The sequence below is a fragment of the Rhinoraja longicauda genome, chromosome 18 (assembly GCF_053455715.1).
Source record: "Rhinoraja longicauda isolate Sanriku21f chromosome 18, sRhiLon1.1, whole genome shotgun sequence".
Taxonomy (NCBI): domain Eukaryota; kingdom Metazoa; phylum Chordata; class Chondrichthyes; order Rajiformes; family Arhynchobatidae; genus Rhinoraja; species Rhinoraja longicauda.
Genome location: NC_135970.1, coordinates 29056092 through 29083411, shown reverse-complemented (window position 1 = coordinate 29083411; position 27320 = coordinate 29056092). Strand labels below are relative to the sequence as shown.

The window sequence follows — 27320 nt, the reverse complement described above, 5'->3', positions numbered from 1 at the left end:
GAGAGGGAGAAATGGAGGGAGGGAGAAAGGGAGGAGGGGAGGGGAGGGAAGGAGGGAGTTAATTCTGCGCAGGGGTGAGAATGTGGTTGACGAGGGCGTTGCGTGCGGCGTTGGACCCACGCTTGAAGGCGGGGCGGGGCTGGGCGCTCCATTTATTGGGTTGTCCGCGTCCAGAGCCCTTGAGTTGGGCGTTTTGTATTCGCTGCCATGAAGCTCGCTTCTTCGCTGGTGTTGCTGCAATTGACAGCGACCGCTGTCTGCGATGGACTCTTACGGTGAGAGACAGAGAATGCTTTGAATCTGTTGTTGATGTCTTGCTCACAATGTGTGCACCCTCCAACAGCACAGCACGGCACGGTCGGTATCGTCTCCAACCAGGGCGCTGGCAATTGTAGCATTGAAGGTCAGAGCAGTTATTGAACGATGAGCGATGTTGTTATTTGCAACAAAAGTAACATATAGTCTATCGCCTCGATTCAAAAACTTTGTTACCCATATATAAATATGTGTGTGTGTGTGTGTGAGAGAGCTTTTGATTTAATTCTATCTATAGAATTAAGGAAATACTGGTTAGTTTCGTCCATTCCCTGTTTTTAAATCCACTTGTCTGCTCTTTAACAGAAATATTTTGAATATGCTGCCTAAATAGTTGTATCCAGCAGTTGGATCAATGGCCAGAAGACAGAGGAGATGATTTGGGGGCCATTCGGCCCATCGAGCCTGCTCCACCGTTCGATCATGGCTGATCTATTTGGCCCCCCTCTCAACCCCATTCTCCTGCTTTCTCCCCATAACCTTTGAGAAGGCAGGAGACCGAGGTTGAGAGGGGAAACAACAGTTTCAAATGTTTCAACATTTGAAACAGTCACCACTTTGGGTACAAAATAGCCCAAGGGGTCTATTTATTTCCCCCTCTCAACCCCATTCTCCTGCTACCAGACCAGAAACGTTGAGAATGTGCAGGAAGGAACTGCAGATGCTGGTTTACACTGAAGAGAGACACAAAATGCTGGAGTAACTCAGCGGGACAGGCAGCATCTCTGGAGGAAAGGAACAGGTGACGTTTCGGGTCGAGACCCTTCTTCAAACCTTTGAGAAGGCAGAAGAATGGGGCTGAGAGGAAAAATAGATCCCTGGACTATTTTCTGCAGGGTATTCTGTACTGAAAATGTGGCGACCGTTTCAAATGATGACCCTGCTGAGAGTTGACAGGCCGGGGGTCAGATCATGGTGAATTGTTTTCTGTGTTTCTGATATCTCGTGGTGAAGGTTTGCTATTGGATTGGTGGTGGGTCTGATGAGAGAGGAAGAGACTCTAGTCATTTTCAATAGTAGTTAATATGTTGTATCCAGGCTGTATCTTTCAATGGTTCTTCATTATCACATGTACCAAGCTACAGTGAAATTTTTCTTCTGGATAGAGTTTGGTAAGATTATTGGCAGACATGAGTACAATCCCAGATTGAGTTCAGAGCACACAGAAACAGCCGACTGAGTCCGTGTGCAAGAGTCGCCAGGTTTTGGTGCCATTTTCAAAGTCCCAGCTGCAGCTGGCCACAAAGGCCTGTTGCAGCCGTCGCCTCTGCCCGAATGACCGGCGAACCGTCATCCCTCGCCCCGCCGCCGTCAGTCTTCGTGCCGTTAAGTGCCTCCCGCAGTCGACCTTGAAGGCACAGAAGGTATGAATGACCCCGCTTCACTCTCGTACCGGCCCTTGCTGTTGCGTCCACCGTCACCGGCTCCCTCCATCTTTCCTCCAGTTCTCCGGTCCGTAGGGACGAGCAGGGGCCGGGCTCTGGGACGGACAGGGGCCGGGCTCTGAGAGGAGCAGGGGCCGGGCTCTGAGAGGAGCAGGGGCCAGGCTCTGGGAGGAGCAGGGGCAGGGCTGTGGCGAGGAGTAGGGGCCCTGATCTGGGACGAGCAGGGTCCAGGCTCTGGGACGAGCAGGGGCCCTTATCTGGGACAAGCAGGGGCCCTGATCTGGGACGAGCAGGGGCCCTGATCTGGGACGAGCAGGGACTGGGCCGTGGGGAGGAGCAGGGACTGGGCCGTGGGGAGGAGCAGGGCCCCTTATCTGGGACGAGCAGGGGCCGGTCCGTGGGGACGAGCAGGGGCCGGGCTCTGGGAATAGCAGGGGTCGGGCCATGGGGTCGGGCCATGAGGCCGGGGCAGGGGTTGGGCTTGGCGGCTCCCCTCCACAGGCGGGTTTCCCGGTTCCGCGGTGGGCGAGCCAGATCTGCTGATCCAGTCAGTCAGTCAGTCAATACTTTATACCAGGCTGAAGGCATGGATTATGTTGGTGAAAGGGAAATGTTCATGAAGGACAGAACCAGGTGCAGCATTTAGGGCGGCACATTGGCACAGCAGTAAAGCTGCTGCCTTACAGCGCCAGAGACCCAGGTTCGATCCTGACTATGGGCACTGTCTGCACTGAGTTTGTACATTCTCCCACACTCCAAAGACATAACGGTTTATAGGTGAATTGGCTTCGGTAAATTTTAAATTGTTCCTAGTGTGTAGGACAGTGTTAGTATATGGGGTGAAAGCTGGTCGGCGCTGACCCGGTGGGCAGAAGGGCCTGTTTCCACGCTGTATCTCTAAAGTCTATATACGCCCTTCAGCCGAAATATCCATGCTGAACATAGCACCAAGTTAAACTAATTTTCTCTGCCTGCACATGACTATTAGTCATGGGAGCAGAATTAGGCCATTCGGCCCATCGAGTCTGCTCCGGTATTCGATCAAGGCTGATCTATTTTTCCCTCTCAACCCCATTCTCCTGCCTTCTCCCCTTTTCTTTTGACGCCCTTCCTAATCAAGAGCCTGTCAATGCCTGCTTTAAAAATGCCTTTAAAAATGCCTAATGTCTAGGCCTCTTCAGCTGTCTGTGGCAATTAATTCCACAGATTCACCACCCTCCGGCAAGGGAAATATCTCCGTCTGTGATCTATTCTCTGCATATCCTGTGTCTATCTGAAAGCTTCTTAAGCATTCCTGTTTTAGCTGCCTCCACCACCACCTGGATGTACTCCAGCATTTTGTGTCTGTCCTTGATATAAACCTTGATTTGGTGTCTTGGGATTTGAATGGTATGGAATGATAGTGTTGTATGGTACCTTGAGGTAATTTACCTTGATTCCTTTGTCAGTGTATGGTGACTTTTATAACTCAGAATTCCAGCATCTGGTCAGTGTAAACATAACTTGTGGTTATCTCCGTGTTTTTGTCTGCAGATTAGATGTCGCTTTTCAGAATGCATTATTGAACAATTTCTGAGAACTAGTTTTGTCTGAATCTGTAGGGTTGAATGCTGGGCTGATGTAATACTGCTAATATAAATCAACTTTCTTTTGTTTTGTCGTGTTATCTATGAGTGCTGTGTTCACAGAACTGTTATGCCGCTGCAAGTAAAAATGTCATTGTTCTGTTTTCAGTACTTATGACAATTAAACACTCTTGACTCTTGGATCCTGTGTTTAATGGTCTGTGTGGAATGTCTCACTTTTTGCACCAATGTAGGAACAAGGAACTGCAGATGCTGGGTAATATGCAAAGTGCCGGAGTATCTCAGCAGGTCAGACAACATCTCTGGAGAACATGGATAGCTGACGATTCAGGATGAGACCCCGTCTTCGGTCTGAAGAAAGATCTCGAGCCAAAATGTCACCTATCTATGTTCTCCAGAGAGACGGCCTGACCTGCTGAGATACTCCATCATGTTGTGTAGCGTAGGTTCACTAGGTTAATTCCCGGAATGGCGGGACTGTCGTATGTTGAAAGGCTGGAGCAATTAGGCTTGTATACACTGGAATTTAGAAGGATGAGGGGGGATCTTATTGAAACATATAAGATAATTAGGGGATTGGACACATTAGAGGCAGGAAACATGTTCCCAATGTTGGGGGAGTCCAGAACAAGAGGCCACAGTTTAAGAATAAGGGGTAGGCCATTTAGAACGGAGATGAGGAAGAACTTTTTCAGTCAGAGTGGTGGAGGTGTGGAATTCTCTGCCTCAGAAGGCAGTGGAGGCCAGTTCGCTGGATGCTTTCAAGAGAGAGCTGGATAGAGCTCTTAAGGATAGCGGAGTGAGGGGGTATGGGGAGAAGGCAGGAACGGGGTACTGATTGAGAGTGATCAGCCATGATCGCATTGAATGGCGGTGCTGGCTCGAAGGGCTGAATGGCCTACTCCTGCACCTATTGTCTATTGTCTATTGTTGTGTCCTCTTTTTTTCACCAATTTGGTAAATCGAAATATGTATTTTCCAAAAGATTGTCAAATAGCAATTCTCCAAAACAAAGTAATCTATTCAGGAAAAAAAAAGATTATTCCCTCTGTGCCTAATCCGTTTTAATCGCCAAACCCAATTCAAAGGATCTTTATTGTCACGTGTGCACTGCCCAGTGAAAATCTTTTTGCATTCTCATACATGCAAGATAATTTTTGGAACCAATTGATACGTGGTTCCAGTGTTGAACATGAAAGTCTACTTTGTTTTTGTTTTTAAATTTATGTCAATACTTTGTCCTCTTTTTGGCTGAGTTGTAAATGTTTTAGGCTTCAGACTTTAGAGATGCAGTGTGGAAACAGGCTGACTTGCCCACACCGACCAACAAGCCCCATCTGCCTGCGCTTGGCCCATATCCCTCTAAACCTGTCCTATCCATATACCTATCCAATTGCCTCTTATTGTTACAATAGTACCTACCTCAATAGTACCTGCCTACTCCGTCAGTATGTTCCATACACCCACTGCCCTTTGTACAACTTAAACCTCCGTTCTTTGGTTCTTGATTCCCCTGCTGTGGGCAAATGACTGTCCACCTACCTGATCTATTCCTCTCATGATTGTGTACAGCACTATGAGATCACCCCTCATCCACCTGCGCTCCGAGGAATAAAGTCTTAGCCTGTCCAACCTCTCCCTATGGCTCAGGAACGAGTCCTGGCAACATCCTCGTAAATCTTCTCTGCACTCTTTTCCAGCTTGACATCACCTTCCCTGTAACACGGTGACCAAAACTGAACACAATGCTCTAAAACTTGGTGTAAATAGTTCTAAAATTCTATTTGAGGAGGTTGTATACACTGGAATTTAGAAGGATGAGAGGGGATCTTATCGAAGCGTATAAGATTATTAAGGGGTTGGACATGTTAGAGGCAGGAAACATGTTCCCAATGTTGGGGGAGTCCAGAACCAGGGGCCACAGTTTAAGAATAAGGGGTAGGCCATTTAGAACAGAGATGAGGAAAAACTTTTTTAGTCAGAGAGTTGTGAATCTGTGGAATTCTCTGCCTCGGAGGGCACTGGAGGCCAATTCTCTGAATACATTCAAGAGAGAGCCAGATAGAGCTCTTAAGGATAGCGGAGTCAGGGGGTATGGGGAGAAAGCAGGAACGGGGTACTGATTGAGAATGATCATATCATCATATCATATATATACAGCCGGAAACAGGCCTTTTCGGCCCTCCAAGTCCGTGCCGCCCAATGATCCCCGTACATTAACACTATCCTACACCCACTAGGGACAATTTTTTACATTTACCCAGCCAATTAACCTACATACCTGTACGTCTTTGGAGTGTGGGAGGAAACCGAAGATCTCGGAGAAAACCCACGCGGGTCACGGGGAGAACGTACAAACTCCTTACAGTGCAGCACCCGTAGTCAGGATCGAACCTGAGTCTCCGGCGCTGCATTCGCTGTAAAGCAGCAACTCTACCGCTGCGCTACCGTGCCGCCCTTCAGCCATGATCACATTGAATGGCGGTGCTGGCTCGAAGGGCCGAATGGCCTACTCCTGCACCTATTGTCTATTGTTAGAAATCATTTGACTGTGTTAGAATTCACCCAGAATTCACCCTTCGACTAACATTGCTGAAATGTGGTATGAGTTGTATCCAAAATAGACACAAAATGCTGGAGTATCTCAGCAGGTCAGGTAGTGTCTCTGGAGAAAAAGGATGCATGTATTTATTTTCGAGTTTCGTTCCGAAACGTCACCATTTCCTTTTCTCCAGAGAGGCTGCCTGACCCGCTGAGTTACGCCAGTATTTTGTGTCCATCTTTGGGGTGAACCAGCATCTGCAGTTCCTTCCTATACAAGAATTGTATCCATCTCATTTACTACATGACCAAGACCTTGCACACCAAAAGAACGTAACTGAATGTGATGTACATTCCCAGGGTACAAGAAATGTATCATGTAAGTGCAGATGCAAGAAACTGCAGATGCTGCAATCTTGCATAGAACACAAAGTATTGGAGTAACTCAGGGGGTCAGGCAGCATTTGCAGTTACTCCATCATCATATCATATCATATCATATATATACAGCCGGAAACAGGCCTTTTCGGCCCACCAAGTCCGTGCCGCCCAGTGATCCCCGCACATTAACACTATCCTACACCCACTAGGGACAATTTTTTTACATTTACCCAGCCAATTAACTTACATACCTGTACGTCTTTGGAGTGTGGGAGGAAACCGAAGATCTCGGAGAAAACCCACGCAGGTCACGGGGAGAACGTACAAACTCCTTACAGTGCAGCACCCGTAGTCAGGATCGAACCTGAGTCTCCGGAGCTGCATTCGCTGTAAAGCAGCAACTCTACCGCTGCGCTACCGTGCCGCTTTGTGATCTGAAGATTCAAGGCCACACGTCCTTCCCGAATGCTTGCTTCTGAGGTTAACAGCATGTTGTTTCTAACCTTCCTTGCATTAAGTCCATGCAGTCTTTACCCGCCCCTAGAGACTAATACGAGTTTAGAGCAAATAAAATCGATGATCTTGCTGCAGCAGGAAACTTTTAACTGTAGCATGAGAGAATTGTACCCCAAAAAATGTTCTTGATTAGAGACGTCATGGTGGCGCAGCGGTAGAGTTGCTACCTCACAGCGCCAGAGACCTGGGTTTGATCCTGACTACGGGTGCTGTCTGCACGGAGTTTGTACGTTCTCCCTGTGACTGTGTGGGTTTTCTCCGGGTGCTCCACTTTCCTCCCACACTCCAAAGACGCACAGGTTTGCAGGTTAATTTAACTTCAGTAAAAATTGCAAACTGTCCATAGTGTGTTGGATGGTGTTAGTGTGTGTAGAATAATGCCAGTGTTTGAGGATCGTTGGTTGATGTGGACTCAGTGGGCCGAAGGGCCTGTCGCTCTCTGTCTCTAAACTAAACTAAATTGGTCAGGGTGTCAAAGGTTATGAGCAGAAGACAGAAGAATTGGGTTGAGAGGGACAAATAGACCAGCCATGATTGAATGGTGGAGTAGACTTGATGTAGATTAGGGCTGAATTACCTAATCCTGCTCCTATGACTTAAAAATTGTCCAGTCTTTTGTATGAAACGTTAAGCACTAATAGAATAACGGCATATATTAAGCAAAACACAGTGCTGGAGTAACTCTGTGGAGGGAATGGGTAGATGGCGTTTCAGGTCGGGACCCTTCTTCTGACCGGATATATTGTCCTGATCCTACTTCGAGTCGTTACCAGCTGGCAAAAAGTCCCTTCCCAAAACATCGCCGATCCATGTTCTCCAGAAATGCTGCCCGACCAGCTGAGTTACTCCAGTACTTTGTCTTTTCCAGAATCTTCACATTTTTAGTTTAGTTCTAGTTTAGAGTTATAAAGTGCGGAAACATGGCCCTTCGGCCCATCGAGTCCGCGCCGACCAGCGATCCCTGCACACTGGAACTATCCTACACACTAGGGATTTTTACAATTAACAAATTTACAATACCATTCCCAATTTTACCAATGCTGTACGTCTTTGGACTGTGTGAGGATACCGGAGCAACCCATGTGGTCACAGGGAGAACGTACAAACTCTGTACAGACAGCACCCACAGTCAGGATTGAACCCGGGTCTCTGGCACAGCACAAAGCTACTCTGGCACAGCAACTCTACCACTGTGCCACCGTGCTGCCAATGTGGTTTACTTTCATAGACCCTAATTCTTACAACTACATAATGTTATTCACATTTTTATTTCATTTTGCAGAATCCCTTTGAAAAAATTTCGTTCAATTCGACGGACCTTCACTGACACTGGGAATAGCATTGATGAGCTTCTTGCACGAGATCAACACTCCAAATATAACCTTGGCTTCCCACAAAGCGCTGAGCCCACTCCAGAAACACTGAAAAACTATCTGGATGTGAGTACCGTCTCTTGTGATTGAGATCTGACCACATAGTGGAAAATGGTGAATGGTCAATCACCATAATAGTTTAGTCTTAGAGTAATACAGTGTGGAAACAGGCCCTTCGGACCAACTTGCCCACATTGGCCAACATGTCCCATCTACACTAGTCCCACCCGCCCGCGTTTGGTCCACATCCCTTCAAATCTTTCCTATCCATGTGTACCTGTCTAACTGTTTCTTAAATGTTGGGATAGTCCTGGCCTCAACTACCTCTGGCAGCTTGTTCCATACACCCACTACCCTTTGTGTAAAAAAACGTTACCCCTCAGATTCCTATTAAATCTTTTCCCCTTCACCTCAAACCTACGTCCTCTGGAACAGTGGAATTTGTATGGCTTTTTGAGATGGGGCGGCACAGTGGTAGGTTGGCACCGAGCAGGGGCCGGGCTCAGTGGCTTCCCTCTCCCGGTTCCACGGCGGGAGAGCCAGGCCTACCATCGTGGTGAGGCCGCGGCTCATCGGGACCTTCTGCTAGGCCGGGTTTTGCCCAAAAGGACTCGGGTTCGTTCAATGTTTCTGCTCCTCTGTGTTAGGTGAGTAATGAAATTGTTGCCAAAGTTATTTTGTTCAATGTGTTTCCACTGCAAGGCTATTCAGTGGAGAAGTTGCACAACTTTCGCTGTTGATTCAGAAAGGATGAATTGCACATGTCTGGTTTCAGAGTCACTTGACAATGCTGACCTAATTTTACACATCAGCACTTGTGAAATGCTTTTATCTTCTTTTTTTTACTACAATAGGAATTAAATAAAAAGCTGTGGCTCAAAGTCCATTCTTAGTGACATGGATTCATACAGCACGGAAGCAGGCCCTTCGACCCATCTTGTCTATGCTGACCAATATGCCATATCTAAGCTAGTCCTACTTGGCCCATATCCCTCTAAACCATTCCTATCCATGTACCTGTCCAACTGTCTTTTATAAATGTTGTTATGGTACCTGCTTCAGCTACATCCTCAGGCATCTCGTTCCAGATATCCACCACCCTCTGAATGAAAAGGTTGCCCCTCGGGTTCCCATTAGCAGTGGTGCAGCGGTAGAGTTGCTGCCTTACAGCGCCAGAGACCCGGGTTCAATCCTGACCATGGGTGATGTCTGTGGGAAGTTTCTACGTTCTCCCTGTGACCGTGTGGGTTTTCTCCTCGTCCTCCGTTTTCCGCCCAGGACTCCAAAGATGTACACTTACGTAGGTTAAGTGGGTTTGGTAAAATAGTAAATTGTCCCTAGTGTACAGGATAGTGCTAATGTATGGGGCTATCGCTGGTCTGTGTGGACTCTGGGCTAAAGGGCCTGTTGCCATACTGTATCTCTAAAGTTTAAATCATTCCCCTCTCACCTATGTCCTCTGGTATTTGATTGCCCTGTTGTGGGTAAATGGCTCTGCGCATTCACCCTGTCAATTCCCCTCATGATTTTATACACCTCTATAAAATCACTGCTTGGCTTATTGTAGTGTTTTTTTAATCTCTGGTTTAAAAAGATTGGCAATCATTTAGATATAATGGTCTTTGATGGTGGGGAGGTCAGTACCTGTGACCCTTTTGAGTTAATGAACCAGGCCATGATGCATCATTTTGGCAAACCACCTCCGCACCCTTTCCAAATGAAATCGTTTTTCAAATGAGGACCTTCGCACGTCATGGTTGGAGGTGTTCCTGAAGGATTGATAATTTCCTTCTCTCCCACCCTTTGCAAATGTTGAAATTTTACTTGTTAGTTTAGTTTATTATTGTCACGTGTACTGAGGTGCAGTGAAAAGCTTTTATTTGCATGCAATAGGAAAGACTATTTGAGGTGAGGGGGGAAAAGATTCCATAGGAACCCGAGGGACATCTTCTTCACACAAAGGGTGGTAGGTATCTGGGACAAGATAGTTAAGGCTGGTTCCATCACAACGTTTAAACAAATATTGGACAGGTACATGGATAGTCTATGTTTAGAGGGATATGGGGTAAATGCAGGCAGGTGGGACTGGTGTAGATGGAGCATATTGGTTGGCATGTGCTGGTTGGGCCAAAGGGCATGTCTCTGTGTCTCTATGTCTCTGTCTTTCCATGAATACAATCAAGCCGTCCACCGTGCACGGATAAAGGATCAAAGGTTTCAAAGGTCTTTTATTGTCACGTGTACCAATTAAGGATATGCAAATTACCATACATCCATACGAGAAAAAAGCAACAAAACGCACAACTACATAAAAGTTAACATAAACATCCACCACGGCAGATTCCCCACATTCCTCACTGCGATGGAAGGCAAAAAGGTCCAAACTTCTTCCTCGTTATTTCTCCCGTGGTCGGGGCAGTTGAACCATCCGTCGGGGCGATCAAAGCTCCCGCCGCCAGCAGTCGAAGCTCCCGCGTCGGGGCAATCGAAATTCCTGCGGCTTGGAGGTCCCGATGTTGGTCTCTGACCAGGGACGGTGAGCACCGTGATTTTCAGTCCGCAAGCACCCACGGCTGGAGCTCCGAGGTCGACCCCTGGCAAAGGGATCGCGAGCTCCGCGATGGTAAGTCCTGCAGGCTCCCCGCGGTGGAGCTCTCAAAAGTCGGTCTCAAGGAAAGGCCGCCAACTCCTCGATGTTAGGCCGCAGTGGGGACGGGGATACGATAGGGAAACAAATCGCATCTCCGTCGAGGTAAGAGAAAAGTTTCCCCCAAATCCCCCCCCCCCCACCCCCCACTAAAAAACATACATTTAACACATACTATTAAAGCACAAAGAAGGAAAGGACAGACAGATTGTTGGCGAGGCAGCCATTGTTGGCACCACCCAGTGGTCAAAGAGATAACATTGAAGTCTGATAAAGTGTGATTAAAGATGGTACAAAGGTCTCCAATGAATAGATGGGAGGTCAGGACCTCTAGCTGATGAGGGGACATAAAAATTGGCTTCAGAATTTGAGCATCGTTTGCCCTTGGTTTCACGGCAGCTGCTCTGCAGGAAGTTCGGAATGTTGCAGAGTCATAAATTAAAATGCCTGGTGCTCACTGCACATGAAAAGCTCATCACGTTTGCAGCAAGTCTGACCACTGACAGTCGGCCACAGCAGCAAACCCTTATCACGTTATCTGTCTCGGGAGATATTAGCTGAGTCATTGAATGTGAGGCATTGCCTCATTGCAATCACATGTGGCCTGAAGCTACTTTTTCATTTGCTTCAGCTATTTCAAAAATAAAAGCAAGATTGTAATTTTAACATCCAACCTCTCCTGTAGAATTCTCTTCCTGCATAGTTCACCCACTGACTTTAACTATTTACACTCAATTTGATCAGTGGCACAGAGGTACAGCTGCTGCTTGGCAACACCAGAGACCCCGGTTCGATCCTGACCATGGGTGCTGGCTGTACAGAGTTTGTAAATTCGTTCTGTGCCCATGTGGGTTTTCTCGGTGTGCTTCGGTTTCCTCCTACACTCCAAAGACGTAAGGGTTTGTGAATTAATTGGCTTTGGTAAAGTTGTAAATTGTCCCTAGTGTGTAGGATGGGGTTAGTGTGCGGGGTGATCGATGGTCGGCGCGGACTTGGTGGGCTGAAGGGCCCGTTTCAGCGTTGCAACTCTAAAAATGATACAAGATCCTGTGAGTGAAAAGTGACCAGTTTTGGGCGTGTTGAATATATGGATATATATGAAAGAACTTTAAAGTGACACTTGGTCAAGTTTATAAATTTTATGGGTCCAAAATTAACCCAATTTGGCGATTCATGCCAACACTTTGACAACATTTGAGTCTCTGTCTCGATGTAAAATATTAATTCAAGCGCACAGTTGCATGCCACAGTGTGAATCTTTTATTTTCAAGTTGGGGTGGGAATTGCGTTTTTTCCAAAAAAAGTCTTATTTCTCCCATGAGAGTTTTTGAGGTGGGAAAGTAGTTTATTTTGGAGATATAGCAGTTTATATAGCTTTGGCCCACCGAGTCCACAACGACCATCGATCACCCCGTTCACTGGTTCTGTGTTATTCCACTTGCACATCCACTCCCTGCACACCAGGAGCAATTTACAATTAACCGACAAACTCGCAGGTCTTTGGGATGTGGGAGGAAACCAGAGCACCCGTTGAAACCCATGTGGCCACAGGGAGAAGGTGCAAACTCCACACAGACAGCACCCAAGGTCAGGATCAAACCTGGGTCCGTGACGATGTGAAGCAGTGGCTCTACCAACTGGTGTTCTGATAAATACAATGCGTTGGTTTTCAGTAGATACGGGTTACCGCAGGTGCTTCTAACAGCCACTCTCTGTTTTCCAGGCGCAGTACTATGGCGAGATCGGTATTGGCACCCCAACACAGACGTTCACCGTGATATTTGACACTGGTTCCTCCAACCTCTGGGTTCCTTCCATTCACTGTTCCGTGTTAGATATTGCTTGCTGTAAGTTGCTTCTGCCATCTTTGGTGCGTGCTCAGCTTTTTGCCTGGGAAGAAGTTTGAAGAAGGTTCTCGACGTGAAACGTCACCTATTCCTTGTCTCCAAAGATGCTACCTGGCCCCCTGAGTTACTCCACAGCTTTCCGTGTCTATTTTTGCTTTGGATGTGTCCAGAGTCAAGAGTGTTTAATTGGCATATTTAGTACAGCATGGAAACAGGCCCTTCGGCCCACCATGTCCGTGCCGACCAGTGATCTCCATACAGCAGCACTATCCTACACACTAGGGACAATTTAGAATTTTTACCAAAGCCAATTAACTTACAGACCTGCACGTCTTTGGAGTGTGGGAAGAAACCGGAGCACCCGGGAAAACCCCATGCAGTCACAGGGAGAATGTACAAACTCCGTACAGACAGCACCCGTAGTCAGAATTGAACTCTGGTCCCTGGCACTATAAGGCAGCAACTCTACCACTGCACTCTGCCACTGTGTATGTACTGAAATGGAACAATGACATTCTTATTGCAGCAGCACTGGGTCAGGACCCTTCTTAAGACATAAGTGATTAATTAAAATGTTGCTATTCTAACGACTGGGAACTGGATTAAAATTCAGACAGGGCAAATGGTTTAGAATGGAGATCCAAGGAACTGCAGATGGTGGTTAACAACAACAACAAAAAAGACACAAAGCACTGGAGTAACTCAGCAGGTCAGGCAGCATCTCTGGAGGAAATGGAATCAGTGATGTTTTTGGTTGGGACCCTTCAGGCTGATGTGTGGGGGGGGCTTGGGAAGTGTCCCATCACAAAAGTATGGAAGTGGTCTGTCCATGCTGACCATCGATCACCCGTTCACACTAGTTCTGCATTATCCCACTTTCGCATCCACTCCCTGCACACCAGGGGCAATTTACAGCGTGCCAATTAGCCGATAAATCCACACGTCTTTGGGATGTGGGGGGAACCCGGAGGAACCCCACAGGGTTACAGGGAGAACGTGCAAACTAAACACGGGTGGCACCCGAGGTCGGGATCGAACCCGTGTCTCTGGCGCTGTAAGGCAGCGGCTCCACCAGCTGCTCCACTCTGCCGCTGTTATAGTCAGCTTGGGCTGAACACCACTGATTTATGACATATCGGAGTGTGGTCTTTGCCAATGTATTGACAATTGGTTAGGTAATTCAATCTAATTTGGATTCTAAGCGATAAATAGTGTGGGGAAATAGAAATGTTCTGACTCATTGAGAAAGATTTTCGAGAACATCCTATGTACTTTAGATTCAGCACTGAATCCTCTAAAAAGGGGGAATTTACTATCTTGTTTATCTTACTGAAGAAAATAAATCTATGTGTCTGCAGTGTGGAAATATTGAGTCACTGGTAGACCTTTCACGAGAAGCATCATTGATATGATTGTTAAAATGGCTTTTTAACAAAATGTCCTAAAATGAACAATCCTTTTGTAAATACCAGTGTTGCATCGCAAGTATGATTCATCGAAATCCGGCACGTACGTGAAGAATGGAACAAAGTTTTCTATCCAGTATGGTTCTGGCAGCCTCTCGGGATATCTCAGCCAGGATGTAATCACTGTAAGTACCAAACTTCTACCTGTGCGGCAATCTACCTGTGTGGCAACCGGGAGATGGAATATCAGAAGGGCAATCATTTTTAACCTGTGGTCTACGTATTTGGAAAATGCAAAACAATACAATACAATATATCTTTATTGTCATTGTACATTGGTACAACGAGATTGGGAACTTACAGCAACTTAAAAGACCATGGGTAATCTAAAGATGAAGTGACTTGTAATTTAGGCTATTTGCTTTCTGATATGTAACTTCCCATATTGTCCTTGTGTCATACTTGTTCATAGGTTCTCGAGGCAGAATTAGGCCATTAGGCCCATCAAGTCTAATCTGCCATTCAATCATGGCTGATCTATCTTTCCCTCTAAACCACATCCTCCTGCCTTTGCCCCACAACCCCTGAAACCGTAGTAATGAAGAATCTATCTCTGCCTTAAAAACATACATTGACTTGGCCTCCACAGCCATCTTTGACAATGAATTCTACAGATTCACCACGTTCTGACTAAAGAAATTCCTCATCATCCACTTTCTAAAGGTACGTCCTTTTATTCTGAGGTTATTGCTTCTGGTCCAAGACTCTCCCACTAGTGAAAACATCCTCTCCACATTCACTCTATCCAGGCCTTTCACTATTCGTTAAGTTTCAATGAGGTCCCCCCTCATCCTTCTAAACTCCAATGAGTACAGGCCCAGTACCTTCAAGCACTCATCATATGTTAACCCAATCATCCTCATAAACTATCTCTGAAAGGAAGCACGCAGGTACAGCAGGCAGTGAAGAAAGCCAATGGAATGTTGGCCTTCATAACAAGAGGAGTTGCGTATAGGAGCAAAGAGGTCCTTCTGCAGTTGTATAGGGCCATAGTGAGACCACACCTGGAGTACCGTGTGCAGTTTTGGTCTCCAAATTTGAGGAAGGATATTCTTGCTATTGAGGGCATGCAGCGTAGGTTTACTAGGTCAATTCCCGGAATGGCGGGACTGTCATATGTTGAAAGACTGGAGCGACTAGGTTTGTATACACTGGAATTTAGAAGGTTGAGAGGGGATCATATCGAAACGTATAAAATTATTAAGGGGTTGGACACGTTAGAGGCAGGAAACATGTTGGGGGAGTCCAGAACCAGGGGCCACAGTTTAAGAATAAGGGGTAGGCCATTTAGAACAGAGATGAGGAAAAACTTTTTCAGTCAGAGAGTTGTGAATCTGTGGAATTCTCTGCCTCAGAAGGCAGTGGAGGCCAATTCTCTGAATGTATTCGAGAGAGCTAGATAGAGCTCTTAAGGATAGTGGAGTCAGGGGTTATGGGGAGAAGGCAGGAATGGGGTACTGATTGCGAATGATCAGCCATGATCACATTGAATGGTGGTTCTGGCCTGAAGGGCCGAATGGCCTACTCCTGCACCTATTGTCTATTGACCCATTGACCCTCTCCAGCACATCTTTCCTTAGATACGGCCCAGAACTGCTCACAATTCTTCAAATGCAGCCTGACCAGTGCCTAATTAAGCCTCAGCATTGCCTCCCTGTTTTTATATTCCAGCCCTCTCGAAATAAATGCTAGCATTGCATTTGCCTTTCTTACAATTGACAATAGGTGCAGGAGTAGGCCATTCGGCCCTTCGAGCCAGCACCGCCATTCAATGTGATCGTGGCTGATCATTCACAATCAGTACCCCGTTCTTGCCCACTCCCCATACCCCCTGACCCCACTATCATTACTATCGATTTGACTTGCAAATTAACTTTTTGGGAAACCTGAACAGCAGTCCCAAGTCTTTAGTTTAGTTTAGAGATACGGCCTGGAAACAGGCCCTTCGGCCCATCGAGTCCACGCTGACCAGCGATCCCCGCACATTAACACTACTCTACACACACGAGGGACAATTTACACTTGTACCAACCCAATTTACCAACAAACCTGTACGTCTTTGGAGTGTGGGAGGAAACTGAAGATCTCGGAGAAAATCCATGAGGTCACAGGGAGAACGTACAAATTCCATGCAGACAGCACCCGTAGTCGGGATCGAACCCGGGTCTCCGGTAACTCTACCTTTTAACCTCCGATTTCTGCATTATCTCCCCATTTAGAAAATAGTCTTCATCCCTACTACCAAAATGCATGACTCCACACTTTGCTACGCTGTATTCCATGTTCATTATCACCTGGGTTTTAGAGATGCAGTCCTCTTTAACACCATGTGTGAATCCATGATTCGTGTAGACATTTGCCATCCCTGTTTCACTTCTGTCCTGCATTTCTCCTGTGTTGTTGGATTAAACACAATTCGAGTATCTACTTTCTCCTTTAATCTGCCAGTTTGCCAAGTTCAAGGATTTTTCTTGATTGAAAGACGCATCATGAAAAAAAGGCCCTTCGGCCCATCGAGTCCACGTCGACCATCGATCACCCATTCACACTAGTTCTATGTTATCCCTCTCTCACTCACTCCCTACACACAAAGGGCAATTCACGGAGGGCCAATTAACCTACAAACCCGCACCATTTTGGAATGTGGGAGGAAACCAGAGCACCTGGCAGAAACCCATGTGGTCACAGGAGAATGTGCAAATTCCACACTCAGACAGCACCCGTAGTCAGGATCGAACCCGGATCTCCCACACTGTGAGGCAGCGGCTCTACCAGCTCCCAATTGCAAACCGAGGTGGGAGTGTTTTAAAAAGTCGGATGTGGTGGTAAAATTTAATGATATTTTATAGTCACATGTACTTGAGTATAGTGAAATTCTTTGTGTTGCATACAATCCAGTAAAATTATACTGTAGTTAAGCACAATCATAGATAAGTACAAAAGTGCAACAATTGTAGTGCAAGAAAAGTATTCTTCACCCAGGCGGTACACAAAGTATTCTTCACCCAGGCAGTACACAAAGTATTCTTCACCCAGGCAGTACACAAAGTATTCTTCACCCAGGCGGTACAAAAAGTATTCTTCACCCAGGCGGTACAAAAAGTATTCTTCACCCAGGCAGTACACAAAGTATTCTTCACCCAGGCAGTACACAAAGTATTCTTCACCCAGGCAGTACACAAAGTATTCTTCACCCAGGCAGTACACAAAGTATTCTTCACCCAGGCAGTACACAAAGTATTCTTCACCCAGGCAGTACACAAAGAGTCACCGCGTTTCTGGACCTAACTTGTGTCCTTCAAATTTCAAAGTTCTTAATAGTACAGCGTCTTATCTTGGCCTCAAAGGCCCGTTGTCCTGGCAACGGCACTGGGCCGGTGTTGCAGGGGTTGACCTGGCCTGGCCATGCTGTGGGCTTGCTCCACCGCTCCTCTTGCTATTAAATGAAGATTGCCTCTGCTCTGATCTGCAGATCGGTGATATCATAGTCAAGAATCAGTCGTTCGGGGAGGCCATCTCGCAGCCTGGCGCCACCTTCATCGCTGCCAAATTCGACGGCATTCTCGGCATGGCCTACCCATGTATCTCAGTCGCTGGTGCGGTCCCAGTATTCGACAATATCATGAAGCAGAAATTGGTAGAACGCAACGTGTTCTCCTTCTACTTGAACAGGTAAGATGTCCCCATCGCAAGTATGTTCCAGTTCTCAGCGCACCTGGTATTTAGGACAGAGGTGCAATGAACTGCAGATGCTGGAAACCTGAGCAAAAGAGCTCCAGTGGAACTCAGTGGGTCAGGCGACATCTCTGGAGGATGTGGACAGGAGATGTTTCATGTCTTCACACTGATCACTGGAAGCTGGAAAAGGCAGGTGGTGGAGGGGGTGGGGGGGAAATGACAAAGCCAAGCACGTGGCAGGTGGATAGACATAAAGTGCTGGAGTAACTTAGGGGCTCGGGCAGCATCTCTGGATAAAAAGCTTTGTTCTCCAGAGATGCTGCATGACCCGCTGAGTAACTCCTGCATTTTGTGTCTATCTTTGGCATAAACCAGCGTCTGCAGTTCCTTGTTTCTTTACTGAGTGATAGGTGGATACCGGTGAGGGTGGAGGGGGGGGGGGGGTTGATTTGCAGCAGGGTGGAGTAAGTGACAAAGGCTAGAGGTGAAAAGGAAACAAAAGGGTGTCAGATAGAGTAGAGGAAGAGTGAAAGTTAGAGGGAAGGATATTGGTGAAAGCCAGCAAGAGGGAGAGGAAAGACAGAGAGGAATGAAAGGGAAATGAGGGATGGGAGATGTGCGTACAAAGGAGTTGAAAGAAACAAATGATGTGGGCAGGATAGTGGGAGAAGTGGGTGCTCACTGGAGTGGTAGGTACTGGAAAGGGAGCGGAGGGAGGGAGGTGGGGGGTTATTACTTAAAAATTGAGAATTCAATGGATTGAACCATTAGATTGTAAGCTTCCTAAGCAGAATACAAGATGCTGTTTCTCCAGTTTGCGCATGGCCTCACTCTGGCAATGGGGGAGGCCCAGCGGTTCAATATGGGGATGGGAAGGGAAGTTAAAATGGTTAGCGACTGGGAGATCCAGCAGGCCGTAGCGGGCTGAACACAAGTGTTCCGTAAAGCCGTTGCCTAGTCCATTGCTAGGTTTTGCTGATGTAAAGGAGGCAACATCGGGAGCACCGAATACAGTTAGGAAGTTTTGAAGGGATGCATGTGAACCTCTATCTCACCTGGAAGAGCTGCTGGGGTCGCTGGATGCATGTGAGAGAGGAGATGTGGGGACCAGTGTTACATCTCCTGCGGTTGCAGGGGAAAGTGCCTGGGGGGGAGGGGGGTGCGGTTTGGGTGGGAAGGGATGAGTTGTGGAGAAAGTGGTTTAGTTTAGACCGTAGTAGTTTAGAAAGTAGTTTAGTTTAAAAGTAGTTTGGCCATGACCGCGCCAACCAGCAATCACCCCGTACACTAGCACTATCCTACACACTAGATACAATTTACAATCTTTACCATACCCAATTAACATACAAACCTGTATGTCCTCGGAGTGTGGGAAGAAACCAGAGCACCCGGAGAAAACCCACACGGTCACAGGGAGAAAGTACAAACTCCATACAGACAGCACCCGTAGTCAGGATCGAACCTAGGTCTCTGGCGCTGTGAGGCAGCAACTCGACCAATGTTCCACTGTGCCGCCCTTTTTTTTTTAACAATAACAGAACAGTAACAATAAGTGGTCTTTATAGAACAAAGATAGACACAAAATGCTGAAGTAACTCGGCGGGTCAGACAGCATCTCTGGGGGAAAAAGGAATGGAGATTGCTTCGGATCGGGACCCTTTTATAGAACATCTGAGCCATTTGGAAAATCCTTTGATACTTTCTGTTCAATCACTGTGTTCTTCAGTGGTGATGGTGATGATGTTTTTGTGCTCCTTCTAGGAATCCAGACACTCAGCCTGGAGGTGAACTCTTGTTGGGTGGCACAGATCCAAAGTATTACACCGGGGATTTCTTCTTCATGAACGTAATCCGTAAGGCATACTGGCAGATCCAGATGGATGAGTAAGATCTTTTGCGAGTTCACGATTCGCTTTGGGTTATTCAAACATACTTCTGAAGCTTTGCTGTGCAATATGTTCAAATGAAGTGTGTTCTGTGGTATTGTATGGCACATAGAGAGTCATACAGCATGGAAACAGGCCCAACTTGCCCATGTCAACCAAAATGCCCCATCTGCACTAGTCCCACATGCCTGCGTTTATCCCATACCCCTCTTAAACCTTTCCTGTCCATGTACCTACTCAAAATGTCATTTAAAAGTTGTTAATGGACCTGCCTCAACTACCTCCTCTGGCAGCTCATTCCATGTACCCACCACCCTCTGTGTTTAAACAAGTTATCCCTCTGGTCCCTATTAAATCTTGCCCATGTCACCTTGAACCTTTGTCTCCTGATTCCTCGGCTCTGGGTAAGATTCTGCGCATTCATCCTATCAATTCCCCTCATCATCTTGTGCACCTCCAGAGCCTCCTTAGGAAATAAAGTCCCAGCCTGCCCAACCTCTCCCTGGAGCTCAGCCCCACAAATCTTGGGAATATCCTCTTAAATCTTCTCTGCACTGTTTCCGACTTGACAACATCTTTCCAAATCAGGGTGGCCTAAACTGAACACAATACTTCAAAGGCGGCCTCGCCAACATCTTGTACATGGCCAACCCTGTGATTCTTGAGAATGCCACCTCAGTTCATCGTGTTTGGAGTCACATTTAGAGAAAGTGTAGGACGTTGCCTATTGTAACGCAAAATAATTAAAAACTACTTTTTGTCTTGTCGCTTGATTGAACCTTCTACTCTAAGACCCTTAGCAACACTGAGGTGCAGAGGGATCTTGGGGTCTAAATCCACAACACCCTGAAATTGGCAAGACAGGATAGTGTGAAGAAGGCTTATGGACACTTCCTTCATTGGTTGGGGCATTGAGTTAAGAGTCAGGAAGTCATGATGAAGCTCTGTTTGGTTTTGGTTAAGTTGATGTCACATAGGTACGGTGAAAAGCTTTTGTTGCGTGCTAACCAGTCAGCGGAAAGACCATACATGATTACAATTGAGCCATCCACGGTGTACAGGTACACGAGAAAGGGAATAACGTGAATAACGTTTAGTGCAATTAAAGTCCTTTCAAAGATAGTCCGAGGGTCTCCAATGAGGTAGATAGTAGCTCAGGACTGCCCTTGAGTTGTTGGTGGGTTGGATATGCCACATTTGGAGTATTGTGTGCATTTCTAGTTGTCAAATTACAGAAGGATGTGGACGCTTTGGAGCAGGTGCAGAAGAGGTTTACCAGAATGACGGGATTAGGGGGTATTAAGTGCAAGGAGAGTTTGGACAGATTTCTTTGATTTCTCTAGAAAGCTAAAGGTTGGAGACCTGATAGATGTAGATAACGTTATGAGAGGCGTAGATAGGGCAGACATTCAGAACCTTTTTGTCAGTGTGGAAAGGTTAAAGACTAAAGGGCAGAGCCAAAAAGTGAGAGGTGCATAGAAACATAGAAAATAGGTGCAGGAGGAGGCCATTCGGCCCTTCGAGCCAGCGCCACCGCCACCATTCATAGTGATCATGGCTGATCGTCCACAATCAATAACCCATGCCTGCCTTCTCCCCATATCCCTTGATTCCACTAGCCCCTAGAGCTCTATCTAACTCTCTCTTAAATCCATCCAGTGATCCAATGCTAAAAGGGAAATGCGTAAGGTAAGTTTTTTGTACACGGTGTGTGGTAGATTGCTGCAATGCGCTGCCAAGGGTAGTGGTGGAGGTGATTACGATAGAGGCTTTTAGATAGGCAGATGGAAGTGCAGGGAACGGAGGGGTGTAGATCATGTGCAGGCAGATGAGATTAGTTTATCTTGGCATCACACTTGGTACAGATGTTGTGGGTCGAAAGGCATGTTCCTGTGTTCATATCATATCATATCATATATATACAGCCGGAAACAGGCCTTTTTGGCCCTCCAAGTCCGCGCCGCCCAGTGATCCCCGCACATTAACACTATCCTACACCCACTAGGGACAATTTTTTTACATTTTACCCAGCCAATTAACCTACATACCTGTACGTCTTTGGAGTGTGGGAGGAAACCGAAGATCTCGGAGAAAACCCACGCAGGTCACGGGGAGAACGTACAAACTCCTTACAGTGCAGCACCCGTAGTCAGGATCGAACCTGAGTCTCCGGCGCTGCATTCGCTGTAAAGCAGCAACTCTACCGCTGTGCTACCGTGTTGTACTGGTGTATGTTCCTCTATTCTCCAGATACCTGGGTAGGATGTGTATCATAAATTGTAGAGCCCTTCAATTAAACCATTTTATCACCGTCTCATAGCAGAACGTTAATATTGCAGGGAAATTGTACATCCTGCGTCGTTTTGTGTGAAGATATGGATGTTTGTTGTTCATATTTGCATATTTACACTCATAAATTTTCAAACATTTTAAAATTAAAATTACATTGTGTTATATTAGTCTCTGCCAGACAGCTTTGAGTGTGTGTTCCAATTCAAATACATTTTTGGCCCAATGGCATTTAATTCTTACTGTTATTTTTTTTGTTCTATATCATAGAGAGCTTGCATAAATTCAAACTGTATTTATAGTCTTGTTTGTTTGGAGATGCAGCGTGGAAACAGGCCCTTCAACCACCGAGTCTACGCTGACCATGATCAGCATCGACTCAGCCATGATCACATTGAATGGCGGTGCTAGCTTGAAGGGCCGAATGGCCTACTCCTGCACCTATTGTCTATTGACCATCGATCACCTGTTCACACTAGTTCTTTGTAATCCCACTTTCACATCCACTCCCTAAACACCAGGGACAATTTACAAAGGCCAATTAACCTACAAACCTGCACGTCTTTGAGATGTGGGAGGAAACCGGAACATCCGGAGGAAACCCACGCGGTCGCAGGGCAAACGTGCAACCTCCACGCAGACAGCGCCCAAGGTCACCATCAAACTCTGGTCTCTGGTGCTGTGAGGCAGTAGCCCCACCACTCCATTTGTTTTGGGACTTGTAATTTTGCATTTGTAAACAAGATATCTTGGTACACTACAAGATATGGCTAGGGTTGTTATATGCAATAAATATGGCGGCACAGTGGCGCAGCGGTAAAGCTGCAGCCTTACAGCGCCAGAGACCCAGGTTTGAAACTGACTGCGTGTGCTGTCGGTATGAAGTTTTCACACTCTCCCTGTGACCACGTGGACTTTCTCCGTGCGGCTCCGTTTTCCCCCCACAATGTAAAGACGTGCAGAATTGGCATCTGCAAATTGTCCCTAGTGTGTCGGATAGAAATGGTGTACGGGGTGAGCATTGGACTTGGTGGGCCGAAGGGCCCATTTCCACGCTGTCTCTCCAAGCTAAACTTCAAAACTACCGTACACTTACTGTTTGTGTGTTTTTCTTTTCAGAATTGCTGTTGGTGATACATTGACTCTGTGCAAAGGAGGGTGTTCAGCTATTGTGGACACAGGAACTTCAATGATCACAGGTCCAAAGGCTGAAATTGAAAGTCTGCACAAGGTCATCGGAGCTGTACTAATTACTCAGGGAGAGGTGAGGAACTGTGTTTCTAATTTCTGCAAGAAATACTCTTTCGCTTCTGAAACCACGTGATCACTTGCGCCAGCAGTGAGTTTGCGGCAGACTGTCAAAGCCGCTGGCCCAACGAGGGGAGGGAGCGGTACGGTGGCGCAGCAGTACGGTGGCGCAGCGATACGGTGGCGCAGCGGTAGAGTTGCTGCCTTACAGCGCAGGGTATAATTGTGTATAATTGCCGACCGCACTAGCACTATCCTATACACACTGGGGACAATTTACACTTGGACCTAGCCAATTAGCCTACAAACCTGTACGTCTTTGGAGTGCGGGAGCAAACTGTGGCTCCTGGAGAAAACCCACGGGGAGAATGTAAAAAAACTCCGTACAGACAGCACCTGAGGTCAGGGTCGAACCTGGGTCTCTGGCGCTGTGAGGCAGCAGCTCTACTGCTGCGCCACTGTGCCACCTTAGGGGAAAGCGTGCGTGACGTTTCAGGTCGAGACCCTTCTTCAGACTGAAGAAGGATCCCAACCCGAAACATCACCCATCATTTTTCTCTAAAGATGCTGCCTGACCCACTGAGTTACAATAGGTGCAGGAGTAGGCCATGCGGCCCTTCGAGCCAGCACCGCCATTCAATGTGATCATGGCTGATCATTCTCAATCAGTACCCCGTGGCGGTGCCCGGGGGTTAGGCCACTTCCTGAGTCATCCCCCTCGGCACTGAGTGGACAGAGGGGGATTAGGCCACTCCCTGGGTCATCCCCCTCGGCACTGAGTGGACAGGGCTGTAGAGGGGTCTGGTGCTCCGCTTGTTTTCCTGCGACGGGATGCTCACCGGACGCCCCTTCAGCGGCCGTATGAAGGACCGTTCAAGGTGCTCGAGCATGGCTCTGCCACCTTTGTTTTGGACATGGGGGTCGTCCTGAGACAGTCTCTATTTCGCGGCTGAAGCCGGCGCACGTGGACATTAGCCAGCAGGTCCTCCTGGCGCGGCCTCGCCCTCGGGGTCGTCCTGCATCCCGGCCTTTACCCCCAGCCTCCCCGCGGTTGTCTTCCCCTGACGGGGTGGTTCCAGTTCCTGCGGGCTGGTCGTCTCATACGTCCCCCTGTCCGTTTCGTGTCTCCAGTTGTTGGGGGGGAGGTCCTGTGGCGGTGCCCGGGGGTTAGGCCACTCCCTGGGTCATTCCCCTCGGCACTGAGTGGACAGGGCTGTAGAGCAGTCTGGGGCTACGGGGGCTAGAGTTTACTCGTGCGGGAGACTGAAGAGAGTGGATGTTCTGATGCTGCATTAAAGTTATTGTTAATCCTCACCTGGCATCTTGCCTGATTCCTGCCGCGTCCAGACCCACTACAACCCCATTCCTACCTTCTCCCCATACCCCTTGACTCCGCTATCCTTAAGAGCTCTATCTAGCTCTCTCTTGAATGCATTCAAATTGGCCTCCACTGCCTTCTGAGGCAGAGAATTCCACAGATTCACAACTCTCTGACTGAAAAAGTTTTTCCTCATCTCCGTTCTAAATGGCCTACCCTTTATTCTTAAACTGTGGCCCCTGGTTCTGGGCTTGCGCAAGCAAGTTACTCCAGCACTTCGTGTCTATCATAAAATAGCTATCCAGTTTAGAATTGCTTATCATCAATGCTTATGAATAAACCTTTGCCATTTTAGGATCGCAAAGATTTTTCTGACGGGGGGGAAAGGGGGGAAAATGGTAACAATCAGAGACTTTGCGGAAAACATATTTTTAAAGGATTGCAATGTCTCGAAGGGGACCCATGGGGGGGGGGGGGGGGGGGAGAGGGTCGAGAGTGAATGGGGACCTGACGGGGCTGGAGTGGGGAGGGGGGGAGGTGTCTAAGGCCTACTGCCACATGCGGCGGCAGGCATATATTGGACTGCACGATGAACATTTGTAACTTTGTTGCTGCCAAAACGTGGCAACACTTTTGTGCTGACTAGGTGAGGTCTGCTGTATGATGTTACCTGGTTGTATTCAAAGGCAAAGCATTTCACTGTGCTTCGGTACATGCGACAGTAACGTATCATTGAAGATCACAAGCATCCATTATTTCATAAAACATTCTTCTGAAACGCTAATACTGTAATTGCTCTCTAGACAATTTATCGCTGACGTTTTCTCTCCCACAGTACAAAATTGATTGTAACAAAGTCTCCACACTCCCTCCTGTCAACTTTATCATGAGAAAGAAGAGCTTCACTTTGACTGCAGCGCAGTATGTCCTTAAGGTGGGTATTCAGTCTAAAGGGCTATTTCCATGAGATTTATTAATGATAGTCTGTAGGAAAATTGATAGATGGGCAGTGTCTGGTCTCCCTGACTCTTAAAAGATCTGATTCAAACTATCTGCAACCAGATTGAATGGGGATGGACCAATGTAGTTCATAAGTTATCGGAGCAGAATTAGGCCATTCAGCCCATCAAGTCTACTCTGTCATTCAATCATAGCTGATCTGTCTTTCCCTCTCAACCCCATTCTCCTGCCTTTTCCTCATAACCCCTGACACCCTTACTGAACACGAATCTGTCAATCTCCGCCTTAAAAAATATCCATTGACTTAGCCTCCACACCTGTCTGTGGCAATGAATTCCACAGATTCACCACCCTCTGGCTAAAGAAATTCCTCCTCATCTGCTTTCTAAAGGTACATCCTTTTATTCTGAGGCCAAACGTGCCCACACAGACCAACTTGCCCCATCTCCACTAATCCCACCTTCCTGCATTTGGCCCATATTCCTCGAAGCCTGTCCAATCTATTTACCTGTCTAAACATTGTGACAGTGAGCTGCTTTAACTACCTCCTCCGGCAGCTCGTTCCCTACCCCCACTGTCTTTTGTGAAAAGAAAAACGTTGCCCCACAGGTTCCTATTAAATCTTTCTCCTCTCTCCTGAAACCAATGTCCTCTGGTTCTCGATTCCACTATTCTTGGTAAAATACACTGTGCATTTACCCTATCTTTTCCTCTCATGACTCGATGGGCCTAAATGGCCTAAATCTGCTCCAATGTCTTATGGTCTCACGAAAACTCTGCAGTTTCCTGGGGTCTTGCTTATAGTTGTTGGTGGAGGGAGTGTTCTTGCTATGTAGGCACTTGCCTTTCGATGTAGGTTTTTTTTAACACCATTATTCACTGCTCCTTTCCAGGAACAACAGGCTGGAATGACCATCTGCCTGAGTGGATTCATGGCTCTTGACATCCCCCCTCCCGCTGGCCCCCTCTGGATTCTCGGGGACGTCTTTATTGGGCAATATTACACCCAATTTGATCGAGACAACAACCGAGTTGGATTTGCAAAAGCTGTGTAACACTGGTCCCTGTGTCAACAACTCAATAGAATAATAAAGATTTGCACTAATATTCGGATCCATCTTGTGGTGATGATCGAGAATCTCTGTTTGGCTAATGCTTTTATGATATTTGACTCTGTGACTTTGGAAGGTTTGGGGAAGGATTCTTCAAGCTAATGGAAGAGTGGAACATTAGTAACGTTTTGGAACTGTGAACTTCTGTTCAGGACATTAGTTTGTTTCGTATATCTTTTTTCTTTTAAAACCTTCATGTCCTGAACACGTTGCATTGGTCGCAATTCAATTTGGCTTGTTTCTACTTAATGTTTCAAAAACAGCTTGAAATTCCCCTTCCCACTCCTCAGTTTGCAAAAGTGTAATGGATCTAACCGAGTCCAAGTTATGAGTTGATTTCTGTTTTTTCCAAGCAGTGACGAATTTAGGCAGTGATTTCTCGAGGCTGTTGTATAGCCCAGTGAATAATAGTCCTATTAATACTCGTTGAGATACGAGGACTCTTTGAAGCAAAACGTCTGTATATTTTTTTCCTTCTTGCAATTTGCTCCAGGGGAAGTTTGCAAAAAGAAAAAGTGACTGCAAACACAACTTGCGAAGGTGGGAGGGAGCTGGAGTTGAGAAGGTGTAAGAAGTTGGGGAGGTGGAGACTGGGGGAGTGTGTTTGGAAGTGTAACGTTCTTACTGTCAAAACCACTAACATCAACAAGTTGTTAAACAGTTGGGATTGATGAGTCAGAGCTAATGTTTTTTTAAACTATTTTAATGTGATTATTTCTGATTTGTATTAATGGTGCATTAAATAAAATAAAATATCACTGTAATCATACAG

At 46.8% G+C, this 27320-nt stretch overlaps 1 protein-coding gene across 1 annotated transcript; it reads left to right on the top strand.

Annotated features, from left to right (window-relative positions):
* The first annotated feature begins 139 nt into the window (after positions 1-139).
* ctsd (cathepsin D) lies at positions 140-27320 on the top strand. Its single transcript, XM_078415410.1, has 9 exons — positions 140-275; positions 8007-8163; positions 12468-12591; positions 14064-14182; positions 17530-17729; positions 19497-19619; positions 23030-23174; positions 25312-25410; positions 26330-27320. The coding sequence occupies exons 1-9, from the start codon at positions 208-210 to the stop codon at positions 26489-26491; spliced, it is 1197 nt and encodes a 398-aa protein (XP_078271536.1). The 5' UTR covers positions 140-207; the 3' UTR covers positions 26492-27320.